The following is a 14,738-nucleotide window of genomic DNA, read 5'->3' as shown; positions in this document are numbered from 1 at the left end:
AGGTCCAGCCTACCCTGCGCCTGCTCTACGCATGGCAGCCATCATTCCCCAGCACAGCCCAGTTCACCCTGTGTCAGCGCTCCGCCCGTGCCGGGCTATAGTGACCATCCAGCCAGGACGGTGTGTGCCAGCCTTGAGCTCCAGATCTCTGGTACGCCTCCATAGCCCAGTACGTCCTGTTCCTGCTCCTTGCACTAACCCTGAGGTGCATGTTACCAGTCTGGCACCTCCAAAGCCAGTCCCACGCATCAGGCCTCCAGTGCGCCTGTCCAGCACAGTACGTCCTGTTCCTGCTCCTCGCACTAGCCCTGAGGTGCATGTTACCAGTCTGGCACCTCCAAAGCCAGTCCCACGCATCAGGCCTCCAGTGCGCATTCCCTGTCCGGAGCCGCCAGAGTCGCCCGCCTGTCCGGAGCCGCCAGAGTCGCCCGCCTGTCCGGAGCCGCCAGAGTCGCCCGCCTGTCCGGGTCCCCAGTCCGGGGTCTGCGGCGAGGGTCTCCACTTCAGAAGCGCCACCTAAGTGGGCCAAGCCGAAGGTGAAGCGGGGTCCACGTCCCGCACCAGAGCCGCCGCCGTAAGGAAGGCCCACCCGGACCCTCCCCTTTAGAGTCAGGTTTTGCGGCCGGAGTCCGCACTTTTGGGGGGGGGGGGGGGTACTGTCACGCCCTGGCCATAGAGAGGGTTTTATTCTCTATTTTGGTTAGGCCAGGGTGTGACTAGGGTGGGCATTCTATGTCCTTTTTTCTATGTTTTGTATTTCTTTGTTTTGGCCGGGTATGGTTCTCAATCAGGGTCAGCTGTATATCGTTGTCTCTGATTGGGAGCCATACTTAGGCAGCCTGTTTTCCTTTGGGTTTTGTGGGTGGTTACTTTCTGTTTAGTTCATGTTCCTGACAGAACTGTTTAGCTGTCGTTCGTTTTCTTTTTTGTTGTTGAAAGTGTTCTATTAAAAGTTAATGATGAGCACTCACCACGCTGCACCTTGGTCTACCCCTAGTGGTGTGGGGGCTGTGCTTTGGCAAAGTGGGTGGGGTTATATCCTGCCTGTTTTGGCCCTGTCCGGGGGTATCATCGGATGGGGCCACAGTGTCTTCTGATCCCTCCTGTCTCAGCCTCCAGTATTTATGCTGCAGTAGTTTGTGTCGGGGGGCTAGGGTCAGTCTGTTACATCTGGAGTATTCTCTTGTCTTATCTGGTGTCCTGTGTGAATTTAAATATGTTCTCTCTTTCTCTCTTTCTTTCTCTCGGAGGACCTGAGCCCTAGGACCATGCCTCGGGACTACCTGGCATGATGACTCCTTGCTGTCCCCAGTCCACCTGGCCATGCTGCTGCTCCAGTTTCAACTGTTCTGCCTGCGGCTACGGAACCCTGACCTGTTCACCGGACGTGCTTGTTGCACCCTCGACAACTACTCTGATGATTATTATTATTTGACCATGCTGGTCATTTATTAACATTTTAACATCTTGACCATGTTCTGTTATAATATCCACCCAGCACAGCCAGAAGAGGACTGGCCACCCCTCATAGCCTGGTTCCTCTCTAGGTTTCTTCCTAGGTTTTTGGCCTTTCTAGGGAGTTTTTCCTAGGGAGTTTTTCCTAGCCACCGTGCTTCTTTCACATGCATTGCTTGCTGTTTGGGGTTTTAGGCTGGGTTTCTGTACAGCACTTTGAGATTTCAGCTGATATACGAAGGGCTATATAAATAAATTTGATTTGATTTTGATTTGATTTACTCCTTTCGACGGCTGTTACAGAGGTAGTACATGTGGGTAGGGTAAAAAGAAACTTGGCAATCAGGATATATACGTAATAAAAAGAGGTGCAGCAGCATGTGTAAAGTGTTGGTGTGGTGTCAATGTGTGTTTGTGTGTGTGAGCGTATGTAGTGTGTAAATGTGTGTGTGTCGGAGAGTTAGTGTAGTATGTGTGAATGGAGTCTAGTGCAGTGGTTCTTAACCTTGTTGGAGGTACTGACCCCCACCAGTTTCATATGCGCATTCACCGAACGCTTCTTAATTGGAAAAATGGCTCTCTTCACCTTGAATTCAGCGAGCGTTGTGTTCTTTTATTGTCCATCTCCATGCAGCTTAAGGAAGTGTTCTCTTAGTTTTGCCGGTGCTAGACTAGAATTGCTCAACTTGGCATTGCAAATCATGCAGTTAGGACGCTGACTCTCATCATGTTCCGTTATACATGTGAATCCATATTGTACATATTCGTCCGACCACTTTCTTTTTTTGCTCGACATAGAAGGGATTAAAATATTAAGAAAGATATCACATGACGTAGCATCACGACAGTCACAATTCGACTACTGAGCGCGCCAAATTCCCTGCAGCACAGATAGGCCAAGCGATGTTGCGTGATCACCTGCAGCCAATGATGGCCAAGCGGGGCGTGTCATCACGAATCATATGAGTCGGGTGTGTGTCTTGACCTCCGCCGAACCCCTGAGACTGACTCACCGAACCCCTGGGGTTCGATCGAACCCAGGTTAAGAACCACTGGTCTAGTGAGTGTGCATAGAGCCAGTGTAAGGGAGTCAGTGCAAATCAATTAAGATAAATACATAAAGGTGGTCAATGTAAATAGTAGGGTAGCCATTTGACTAACTGTTCAGCAGTCTTATGGCTTGGGGGTATGTACGTGTGCCAAATATGTAAGTTAAAAACAATGTATGTTAAAAGCACTGTGTGTGTAACTAGTTCCACAGCCTTTTGTTTTAGGTAAGATGCCAAAATAATAATTTCTAGTTGCATGAACATATGAGACAAATTGAGCAAAAACATAATTTTAAGTTTTCTCTCTCATGTTGGGTCCAACAACTTTTTTTTAAGTTCATGTAACATTTTGACCGAAAAGTTGAGTAAATAAAAAAAAAGGCTGTGGAACCAGTTATTTAATTATACTTAGCTGAAACAACCAGAGTGTGACACTAGCGTATGAAACCCATACTAAACATTACACATGCACGTGCACACACAGTGTATACAGTATAAGCATTGGGGCCATCTGAGACTCCCTTCTGGAAGATGAGTGAGGCAGGCTCTCTGATCAGGTCCAACTAAACTGGTCCATCCCCTTGGCAGAAAGCTCTGAAGAGACAGCAGAGGAAGATGTACAGAGCACCAGAGACTATTGGAGGGGCCCAGGCCTATTGAAAGTGCTGCGTATGTGTGTGCGTGTGTGTGTGTGTGTGTGTTTAAGTTGTGAATTAACAATGTTGAGAGGGCTGGGTAAGTGGCTCAGAGTGGTCTCACTGCCAGAGCATATTCATTTCAAAGCCAACTCTGAGACACACACTAGGGAAAGGGAGAGCATGGAGGCTTAGTGGCTAATCTGGTCAGAGTGTGTGCTGGAAGCTGTGCTGAATATTCAATACACTGGACGAAAACATAGATTTCAACATCAGTAGCAATGCTCTCCCTTTAGGATAGTTCTACAATCTGAGATTTTACCTTGTGTACTTGCAGCCTGTGTTTGAGTGTGTGTCCATGAGTGTGCACGTTTTTGTGTGTGAGTAAAAAAGACTCAGTAGCAGGACTTGAAATGGATCTATCTACTCTTTATGTTTTTCATAAAAGAAGAAAAGCAAGTTGTGACCTTAAATGACATAAGGTTGGCTTGAACTGCATCCAGCAGTGTTTGGTTTCACATTGGTTCTGGGAACGAAGCCATTAGCTTTCTGACCGGTAAAACAGAAACGTTTTGAAATTGGAAGTGGAAATTTCGCCTGTTGTGTGAATTGTTTTTTTATGTTGCAGGGAGATTCTGAGAACATTTTACTCCAGTTCCTTTAAAGGCTTCCTGGGTGGTTTTATTAACGCTCTGAAAACCAAAATTAGAGTTTTTTTTTTAAATAACTTCCTTAAAACTTTCACAAAAATCTTCAAAAAGACTATTAGGAAGACTGCTAGCTTATTTTGGGTTAACTTTTTTGAACTCCAAGAACCGATAGAACACAAACACTTTTTTTTATTGTGACACGATCACTGTGATTCAAACCTATAATCTTCTGTTCTCTATCGATGGAATTACTCCACCGCGCCACCAGAATGGAGCAAGTGTTTTTTTTACACATACAAACCCGATTATTTTAGTCTATTCAAACAGACCCCATTTCTAACGAAACAAACACTCATTAAGATCAGCTGTGGCCAATTAGTGTATGAGGCCAACACACCTGAACACGATAGAGTTTTGTTGATGCTGAGAATGGAATGTATTTGTTTTTAAATAACATTCTTTGAACATTTTCTGAACATTACTAAAGTTTTCTTGTGGTGTTTATGGAAAGTTTTCTTAATGTTTTCGGGACAATTTGAGAACATTACTTTAAATAGAACCATGAGGGAACCTGTAGGAAACGTTAAAGTATTTCAGTGCTGAAGTTCTGAAATTCCCACATAAGAACGTTGATTCTTAACATTCTTGGAACAGTTTGAAAACATTACTTTAAATAGAACCATGAGGAAACCTGAAGGAAACATTATGCTGAAGTACTGAAATTCCCACAAAAGATCATTGTTTCTTAATGTTCTCTGAAGTATTTGAGAACATTCCCAATTTCAAACCAGTTGCAGAATGTTCCTAAAACATTTAAATTAAATGTAACCATGTCTGAACTTTTAGGAAACGTTCTGTTAAAGTAGTGGTCACCAACAGGTGGATCGCAATCAACTGGTCGATCTCCAAGGCATTCCTAGTTGATCGCCAAACATTTCTGTAAAAAAAACTATGATAAAGCATTGTGTTCCTATTTATTTTTTATTTGTCTCGCACTGTTGGCAGAAGTTACATCCAATTTAGCTGCCCTGCACGCCGGGTAGGCAAAGTGTTCCCATTTTTAACCATTTCATGTGTCTGAAGGTACAAACTATGTACAGTTGAAGTCGGAAGTTTACATACACTTAGGTTGGAGTCATTAAAACTAGGTTTACAACCACTCCACAAATTTCTTGTTAACAAATTATAGTTTTGGCAAGTCGGTTAGGACATCTACTTTGTGCATGACAAGTCATTTTTTCAACAATTATTTATAGACAGATTATTTCACTTATAATTCACTGTCTCACAATTCCAGTGGGTCAGAAGTTTACATACACTAAGTTGACTGTGCCTTTAAACAGCTTGAAAGACCTCAGAAAAAGAATTGTAGACCTCCACAAGTCTGGTTCATCCTTGGGAGCAATTTCCAAATGACTGAAGGTACCACATTCATCTGTACAAACAATAGTAAGCAGGTATAAACACCATGGGATCCCGCAGCCATCATCCCGCTCAGGGAGGAGACGCGTTCTGTCTCCTAGAGATGAACGTACTTTGGTGCGAAAAGTGCAAATCACTCCCAGAACAATAGCAAAGGACCTTGTGAAGATGCTGGAGGAAACAGGTACAAAAGTATCTACATCCACAGTAAAACGAGTCCTATATCGACATAACCTAAAAGGCCGCTCAGCAAGGAAGAAGCCACTGCTCCAAAACCGCCATAAAAAAGCCAGACTACGGTGTGCAACTGCACATCGGGACAAAGATTGTACTTTTTGGAGAAATGTCCTCTGGTCTGATGAAACAGAAATAGAACTGTTTGGCCATAATGACCATCATTATGTTTGGAGGAAAAAGGGGGAGGCTTGCAAGCCGAAGAACACCATCCCAACCGTGAAGCATGGGGGTGGCAGCATCATGTTGTGGGGGTGCTTTGCTGCAGGAGGGACTGGTGAACTTCACAAAATAGATGGCATAATGAGGTAGGAGAATTTGGTGGATATATTGAAGCAACATCTCAAGACATCATTCAGGATGTTAAAGTTTGGTCACAAATGGGTCTTCCAAATGGACAATGACCCCAAGCATACTTCCAAAGTTGTGGCAAAATGGCTTAAGGACAACAAAGTCAAGGTATTGGAGTGGCCATCACAAAACCCTGACCTCAATCCTATGGAAAATGTGTGGGCAGTACTGAAAAAGCGTGTGCGAGCAAGGAGGCCTACAAACCTGACGTAGTTACACCAGCTCTGTCACGAGGAATGGGCCAAAATTCAACCAACTTTTTGTGGGAAGCTTGTGGAAGGCTACCCGAAACATTTGACCCAAGTTAAACAATTGAAAGGCAATGCTACCAAATAATAATTGAGTGTATGTAAACTTCTGACCCACTGGGAATGTGATGAAAGAAATAAAAGCTGAAATAAATAATTCTCTCTACTATTATTCTGACATTTCACATTCTTAAAATAAAGTGGTGATCCTAACTGACCTAAGACAGGGAATTTGTACTAGGATTAAATGTCAGGAATTGTGAAAAACTTAGTTTAAATGTATTTGGCTAAGGTGTATGTAAACTTCCGACTTCAATTGTAGGTCTACCTTTGGCTAATCGGATGGCTCAGATTACCGTGTCTGCTGTAACGTAGCAGGCAAAAAAGAAAGTTCATACTGTGAGAAGGCCAGCATCCCGGAATCGCCTCTTCACTGATGATGTTGAGACTGTTGCTTTGACGGTACTATTTAATGAAGCTGCCAGTTGAGGACTTGTGAGGCGTCTGTTTCTCAAACTAGACACTCAAATTTACTTGTCCTCTTGCTCAGTTGTGCACAGGGGCCTCCCACTCCTCTTTCTATTCTGGTTAGAGCCAGTTTGCGCCGTTCTGTGAAGGGAGTAGTACACAGCATTGTACGAGATCTTCAGTTTCTTGGCGATTTCTCGCATGGAATAGCCTTAATTTCTCAGAAGAATAGACTGACGAGTTTCAGAAGAAGGGTCTTTGTATCTGGCCATTTTGAGCCTGTAATTGAACCCACAAATGCTGATGCTCTAGATACTCAACTAGTCTAAAGAAGGCCAGTTTTATTGCTTCTTTAATCAGCACTACAGTTTTCAACTGTGCTAACATAATTGCAAAAGGGTTTTCTAATGATCAATCAGCCTTTTAAAATTATAAACTTGGATTAGCTAACAGAACGTGCCATTGGAACACAGGAGTGATGGTTGCTGATAATGGGCCTCTGTACGCCTATGAAGATATTCCATAAAATATCCGCCTTTTCCAGCTACAATAGTCATTTACAACATTAACAATGTCTACACTATATTTCTGATCATTTTGATGTTATTTTAATGGACAAATTTTTTTAATTTTCTTTCAAAAACAAAGACATTTCTAAGTGACCCCAAACTTTTGAACGGTAGTGTATATATTTTAAAATGTTGTGAGCAACAATGCATTGGCAATAGCCTACTGCACAAACCTCACGGCAACAGTACTTTTATTAATAGGTTAATGTTGCATAGGCTTAAGTTTATGTCATGTTTGTATTTTGACTCAGAAAGTTATCAGAGACTCAGAAAACATTGATAACCACCGTGTTAAAGTAATGAAATACAATGAAAATAATGTTATATTCTTTGTCAAGTTCCTTAACCTTTTCCCGTGTGAGTTACAAATATCTCTAACTGTCGCGCCAGAGTGAGTTTATTTATGCGTATGATGTCAGAATGCACTCACTGTTCCAAAATGTGATTGTTACATAACAGGACAGTTAATGCATGCTGCTCTCAAACCAAGGCACGCGAGATGATAATTATCTATAGGCTGTTTCAACTTGTCAATAAAAAAAAGAAATTCAAACAAGTTTTATTTTCTAGCAACCGTTTGAATTAAGGTGTGTTCTGCCTCCTCATTAATTCACATAGAAGTAGCACATTTCATTGTTGCGGACAATTTACATTTGAGGCATTACTGAGCCAAACAAATGATTCTCTTCGACAGAGCCCAAGCACTTCCCCAGTGTTTCCCCAGATCAAGTATGTAGACATTTGCACATCTATTGTCAGAAAAGAACTTGCGCAAACATTTTCCCCCTGGCACATTTTCTGGCTGGCGCTTGCATTGCCTTCATTGTTGTTTTCTTTACTACTATTAACTTTGGACATGTGTGCAAAGTAAATGCCTTATTGTGTTATCATTATATGTGTTATCATTATATGTATATCGTGTTGTCGTTTCTACTGCAGCACACCCTTTGTACGTATGGAGCATACTATATTTACTGTTTTATTCACGTTTTCAAGTTCTGGTGACAAATCATGCATTCCGATTCTTGAATAGATTGTGATGTACACAAATGATGTGCATTTTTAAAGGTTGTGATGTACTTTTTTGAAGGTTGTTCTGATTATGATGAGGTAATGCTAAGCTAATTGCCAGCAATGTGTGGGGCCATGCTTGTTGACATCATGTAAACGTCAGACCAAAGATGTGAAGGGATGGTTCATTAGTCTTTCAAGTAAACTTCCGTAAGTGAATGATGGAAGTGAATGATGGTAGACGACACAACTCCCTTCAACATACATGCTGCAAACAGACCAAACGTATCATCAAACTCTTACATTTGGTTGACGTGAAAAACAAACATGGCAGCGCGCACAAACTACCCATCGTCGGATTACTTGTACATTTTTTGAAAGTGTTTTACTCAATTATGTCGATCACCGGTGAGCTCACAAGTGATGAATTGTACAGTGGGGCAAAAAAGTATTTAGTCAGCCATCAATTGTGCAAGTTCTCCCACTTAAAAAGATGAGAGAGGCCTGTAATTTTCATCACAGGTACACGTCAACTATGACAGACAAAATTAGAAAAAAAATCCAGAAAATCACATTGTAGGATTTTTTATGAATTTATTTGCAAATTATGGTGGAAAATAAGTATTTGGTCACCTACAAACAAGCAAGATTTCTGGCTCTCACAGACCTGTAACTTATTCTTTAAGAGGCTCCTCTGTCCTCCACTCGTTACCTGTATTAATGGCACCTGTTTGAACTTGTTATCAGCATAAAAGACACCTGTCCACAACCTCAAACAGTCACACTCCAAACTCCACTATGGCCAAGACCAAAGAGCTGTCAAAGGACACCAGAAACAAAATTGTAGACCTGCACCAGGCTGGGAAGACTGAATCTGCAATAGGTAAGCAGCTTGGTTTGAAGAAATCAACTGTGGGAGCAATTATTAGGAAATGGAAGACATACAAGACCACTGATAATCTCCCTCGATCTGGGGCTCCACGCAAGATCTCACCCTGTGGGGTCAAAATGATCACAAGAATGGTGAGCAAAAATCCCAGAACCACACAGGGGGACCTAGTGAATGACCTGCAGAGAGCTGGGACCAAAGTAACAAAGCCTACCATCAGTAACACACTACGCCGCCAGGGACTCAAATCCTGCAGTGCCAGACGTGTCCCCCTGCTTAAGCCAGTACATGTCCAGGCCTGAAGTTTGCTAGAGAGCATTTGGATGATCCAGAAGAGGATTGGGAGAATGTCATATGGTCAGATGAAACCAAAATATAACTTTTTGGTAAAAACTCAACTCGTCGTGTTTGGAGGACAAAGAATGCTGAGTTGCATCCAAAGAACACCATACCTACTGTGAAGCATGGGGGTGGAAACATCATGCTTTTGGGCTGTTTTTCTGCAAAGGGACCAGGACGACTGATCCGTGTAAAGGAAAGAATGAATGGGGCCATGTATCATGAGATTTTGAGTGAAAACCTCCTTGAAGATGAAACGTGGCTGGGTCTTTCAGCATGACAATGATCCCAAACACACCGCCCGGGCAACGAAGGAGTGGCTTCGTAAGAAGCATTTCAAGGTCCTGGAGTGGCCTAGCCAGTCTCCAGATCTCAACCCCATAGAAAATCTTTGCAGGGAGTTGAAAGTCCGTGTTGCCCAGCGACAGCCCCAAAACATCACTGCTCTAGAGGAGATCTGCATGGAGGAATGGGCCAAAATACCAGCAACAGTGTGTGAAAACCTTGTGAAGACTTACAGAAAACGTTTGACCTCTGTCATTGCCAACAAAGGGTATATAACAAAGTATTGAGATAAACTTTTGTTATTGACCAAATACTTATTTTCCACCATAATTTGCAAATAAATTCATAAAAAATCCTACAATGTGATTTTCTGGATTGTTTTCTTCTCATTTTGTCTGTCATAGTTGAAGTGTACCTATGATGAAAATTACAGGCCTCTCTCATCTTTTTAGGTGGGAGAACTTGCACAATTGGTGGCTGACTAAATACTTTTTTGCCCCACTCTAAATAGTAATTGCTATTAGTTAATTCATATTATGGTGTCTGTCAGTCGAGAGCTCAATAGGACCGTTTGTGTTAGGTCACTCTTTCCTCAGTTAGCGCTACAACTAATACAGCCTGCATTTTCCGGTTTGGATGAGAGTTGTGTTATGCTGTTGCTACTTCTGTGAATGTCGGAACATTGCATCCAAAACTAAACTGCTCACATTGAGGACATAACTTTGTGAAGACTGTTTATGCAAAATGTTTCTGTGTAAAAACAGTGTGGCTAGCTCAAACGCTGACTGTTGTGTCTATCGTAACTGGACGTTATAAATAACTGTTCTAATCACACCGGTTTGAGCGTATGTTGCAGGGACCACCGTAGAATGATCACACCTGTGTGTTCGTACGTGTCAAAGGGTTAAAAGCACTAATAATGTTCCAAAGCCAAGCAACTATCCTGCACCACTCACAGAAAGCTGTACGCTAAATAACCAAAGGACAACCACACTCTCACCAAGCTCTAAGAAACATATGGTTCTCAGAACGTTATGTGATAGCTGGGCAGTGACCACTATGGCTGCTGTTGGAGCGGAGAGCTGTCACTTACACTTGGATGTCCAGCATAATCCTCTTGTCCTCTTCCACGTGGATGCCCCAGATGCAGTCCTGGCCTTTGTCGTAGGTCTCCGGCCAGTTTGGAGAGAGAACCACCCCGGCTGAGTCTGTGATTTCACCACTACACACAGCTGGGACACACACAAACACAGAGTCAAATCCAAGTACTGAGAAACACATTCATTCATGGCCAACACTTTTGTGATAATCCAAAATAGTTCGCACAAAGATAAAAGTAAACACCAAGATCAAACTAACAGCATGTACATGTACGCCTACTCACAGTAAAGTGATTGAACATCTAAAATGTCAGTGCCAGCTGAGCTAATGATATGAAATAATATGTGGTTTTGCTGTTGGTCTGGGGACTGTGGGACATCTTTCAAATGCCGTGTGAATTCACATGGGTAAATAAGAAACGGCGATGAAAGAGCAGCACTGCTGAACAGAATACCATTCATAATGACTTTCCATGCTCCTTGAAAACTCAAGAGCAAGAGGGGTGGTATAGAACCATTACAAATGGCTAACACTGTAAAATACAGTACTGTAGCTCAGCAGAAATTGAATCCTTTAATGTCTACCTTTGCCGAAGAGCTGTAAGATCAAGGGCAGTGTGGTGTGGGGCAGTGCGGGCGAAATAGATAAAGTGTAAGCGGTTGTGAGGTCAGTGTGTGTGTGTCTGTGGGAAAGAGAAAGAGTGAGAGAGAAAAAGCTAAAGTAAAGGGGGGAAAGGGAGCAAGAGAGTGAGAGAGAGAATGAAATAAAGAAAGAAAGGAAGAATTAATGAAAGAAAAGGATGGCGAAAGAGAAAGAGAGAGAGCAGCAGGGAGAAAGAGAGAATACACCTAGGCTTTGATGGCCATTGGCCATATGACTCAGTGTGTAGCCTAGACTGCACAGGGGAATACCTTTAGTCTGTAGCACTACTGAAACCTGCCCTGGAAACACATGGGCTAGGATGCATTACATATTGAAAAGTCATTGAGGATCAGATCCTGGGAGACTGGGGTAGCTGAGTTTATTGTGGCTGGGGTTCCTAGATTGTACTCAGATGTTGATAGAGAATTAGCCAAACACGAGCAGAGGAAATTCTGTGGCCTGGCTTTGTAATGGGATTAGGACTGACCCCTGCAGGCTGGCTCTGTCTCGTTCCACTGGGGGTTCTCTGCGTCCAGACACTCGATGATGACTGAGCCCTGCTCCAGAGTGTAGCCAGGGTCACAGGCAAACTCCACCACCGCACCCACACCGTAGGCCGTGTCACTGCTGGTGAAGTTGCCATACTTCACAAATGGCCCATAGCATGTGCCCTTTGCAAAAGCTGCAGGACACAAATCACACGTGGATTTTTTGTTACAATAAGTCACCATCTATCCTCAATTTGACATTACTTAGCATAGGATGAATAAATGCTAGTATTCTGTTGATTCTTTGAAGTACCTTCATATCTGATAGCTGCTCCCGTAGAGGTGACCGTCCCATCTGTGGTGAACTCCACAAAGAGGTGACGGCCTGTGCTCACCACGCCCTCGTTGGGCAGGTACTCCACCTCATAGGAGTCATACACCGGAGGGGAGTCAATGTTGTTCCCATTCTTTATAAGGAGTCTGAAACACCATCAAAAATAGTGCTTAATAAAATGGGGGAAGGGGGAATGAGACACACTTGCCATTGAGGACTAAGAGAAACATCCAAAGGGAGTGGTGAGTGGTTCTGAAGTGGCGCTCATTGTTTCATCTATGGCTGTAATAACCCTGTGATAAGATTCTACACAATTCGGCAGCAAGCGGCTTTATTAAATATCAGTTTGTTACCATAGCCTTGAGACATAGTAGTTATGGTACAAAAATGTAATTAAATACCGTCTCCCCGCGTCTGAGTGGCCTCTATAGTCCCTCAATTAATTTGCATGAGGAAATACAGTTAATTATTTGAAATTACATAAAGCCGTTACAATTTCATCCTCCAATCCGTTCAAATTTGACTCATAGTCACTGACATATGGGATTTAGTTGCCTAGCCTTAGCAAGCATATGCCTATTTAAGGCATACAATTAGGCTAGGTGTTGTTGCCCAGTGTTGCATTGCATTCTGACAGCCTGAGGTAAAACCTGCCATATCTAGCCCAACTGGCAACTAATTAACAACAAATAAAAGAGACGCCTCCAAGTTCTACCACTTGAGCACGCACCAACACCCTCCTTCACACACACACACACACACACACACACACACACACACACACACACACACACACACACACACACACACACACACACACACACACACACACACACACACACACACACACACACACACACACACACCTTCCATCCATCTTTCTGTGTACTCTACCTGTCATCATCCTCAGCCAAAGCCATTTTCTCAAAGTGAACATGAAGCCGGTGGCCTTCAGGAGCCTCCAGTACCCAATGGCACGTCAAGTTGTTGCTGTAGTTGCCAGGGAATCCAGGAGAGACAATACGGCCCAACGTGGCATTTTTAATCATACCACCACAGGAAGCTGTATTGAGGATGGATTTGATAAGAGAGATAAGGAGACAGAGTGAGAGGAAGGGAAGGATAGGACACAGAGAGAAAAAGTTAGACATAAAAATAACTTAAATGTCCCTTTGTAGAAAGGCTTACTTTCTATAACAATGTTGGTTTTCTGCTCTCTCTTTGCTGAGTAATACCACAGTACATAGAAACTGAGGTCAGGAGTAAGAAAGTTTCCATTCCTGTACTGAAAGAGAAGGAGAATGTTTGGGAGTCTGGGAGCTGTGTGGTGGTCTGGCGAATAGCCATCTCACCAGGGACTGACTGACTTTCTGACTGTGTGATGATGGACTAGTGAGGAGAGCATAGCAGCAGAATAGTATCAGTGCAGAACAGCTGTAGGGAGTGAGAGTGGGGCTGGCAGAAGAGATGGTGCTATATGGAGCGGCAGGTAGCCTAGTGGTTAGAGCATTGGGCCAGTAACCGAAAGGTTGCTGTACCGAATCCCCGAGCTGACAAGGTAAAGATCTGCCGTTCTGTCTCTGAGCAAGGCAGTTAACCCACAATTCCCCGGGCGCAGAAGATGTGGATGTCGATTAAGGCAGCCCTCCGCACCTCTCTGATTCAGAGGGGTTGGGTTAAATGCGGAAGACACATTTCATTTGAATGCATTCAGTTGTACAATTGACTAGGTATCTTCCCTATCCCAGAGCAGGTGAACGTTAGTCATGTAACCCACTCTTAATTAATATAGTGCTAGCCACTTGTTAGGTCTCGTCTCCGCAGCACTGCTCCCTCTTCCCATACTGGTAATCAGACACTACGAAACCAGGCCTCACAGCACAACCAATCAACTTTGGACCTTAACGATGATACTCAACTGACATCGTGTAAAAGCTCACTTAATAAGGCCTAAGTACAATCTATCACTGGTATACAGGGAGGCATGGGCTTTACACAATGTGAAGTTGGCCGTCGCAGTGAGAGCTATTATTTTCACAGTGGATATAAACAATAGTCAAGTAGGCCTACCTACAATATTTACAAAATAATTAACAGGACAAAGAGCAACATAAGTCAAAGCACTGACGACCTAACCCAGGTCTCATGATAGCAATGTGGCTATACAGCTGCAAGTATAGCCAAACCTTTCCATGTCTGGCCACAGCAGGAAATCATTATTTTAGGCTGGATCCTTGGAACCAAAGTGGATAAATTCAGTTTACCATGCTCACATGAGAAAGGGAATGCCCACTTACACAGACAGAATTTTTTAAAGTGTGAAACTAAACAATAACAGGTAGCTCTGGTCTACTTATTGTCCCCTCCCCGCTTTCCCTACCCACCAGACCATAAAAAATAAGCCAGTGAAATGTCTCTGCTTCGAATAACCTAACATAGCACGTGTAAAAGAACCGCCTGAGTGGGTTTTAAAGAAACCCGATTTTCAGACTTTGCGTCATCTCTGCTTTTCCCCTGAAAACCGAATGGTTTAGAACGTCATGATTTGTCATGCGTTAGATATCGTCC

The 14,738-nt window shown here is 43.2% G+C and overlaps 1 protein-coding gene across 5 annotated transcripts in view; it reads right to left on the bottom strand.

Moving 5' to 3' along the window:
- The window catches only part of LOC115154578 (seizure protein 6 homolog), a 254,235-nt gene that overhangs the window by 23,380 nt on the left and 216,117 nt on the right, over positions 1-14,738 (bottom strand). For all 5 annotated transcript variants that reach the window (XM_029700946.1, XM_029700944.1, XM_029700945.1 and 2 more), the window contains exons 6-9: positions 13,065-13,233; positions 12,150-12,316; positions 11,836-12,030; positions 10,699-10,837 (exon numbers count right to left, since the gene is read on the bottom strand). In XM_029700946.1, the coding sequence (XP_029556806.1) occupies positions 10,699-10,837; positions 11,836-12,030; positions 12,150-12,316; positions 13,065-13,233 (670 nt within the window). The remainder of the gene's footprint in view (positions 1-10,698; positions 10,838-11,835; positions 12,031-12,149; positions 12,317-13,064; positions 13,234-14,738) is intronic.

This window comes from Salmo trutta, chromosome 19 (genome assembly GCF_901001165.1).
Source record: "Salmo trutta chromosome 19, fSalTru1.1, whole genome shotgun sequence".
In the NCBI taxonomy this organism is placed as follows: domain Eukaryota; kingdom Metazoa; phylum Chordata; class Actinopteri; order Salmoniformes; family Salmonidae; genus Salmo; species Salmo trutta.
Note: the sequence above shows the minus strand (reverse complement) of the source record. Positions and strands in the feature narration are given on the sequence as shown.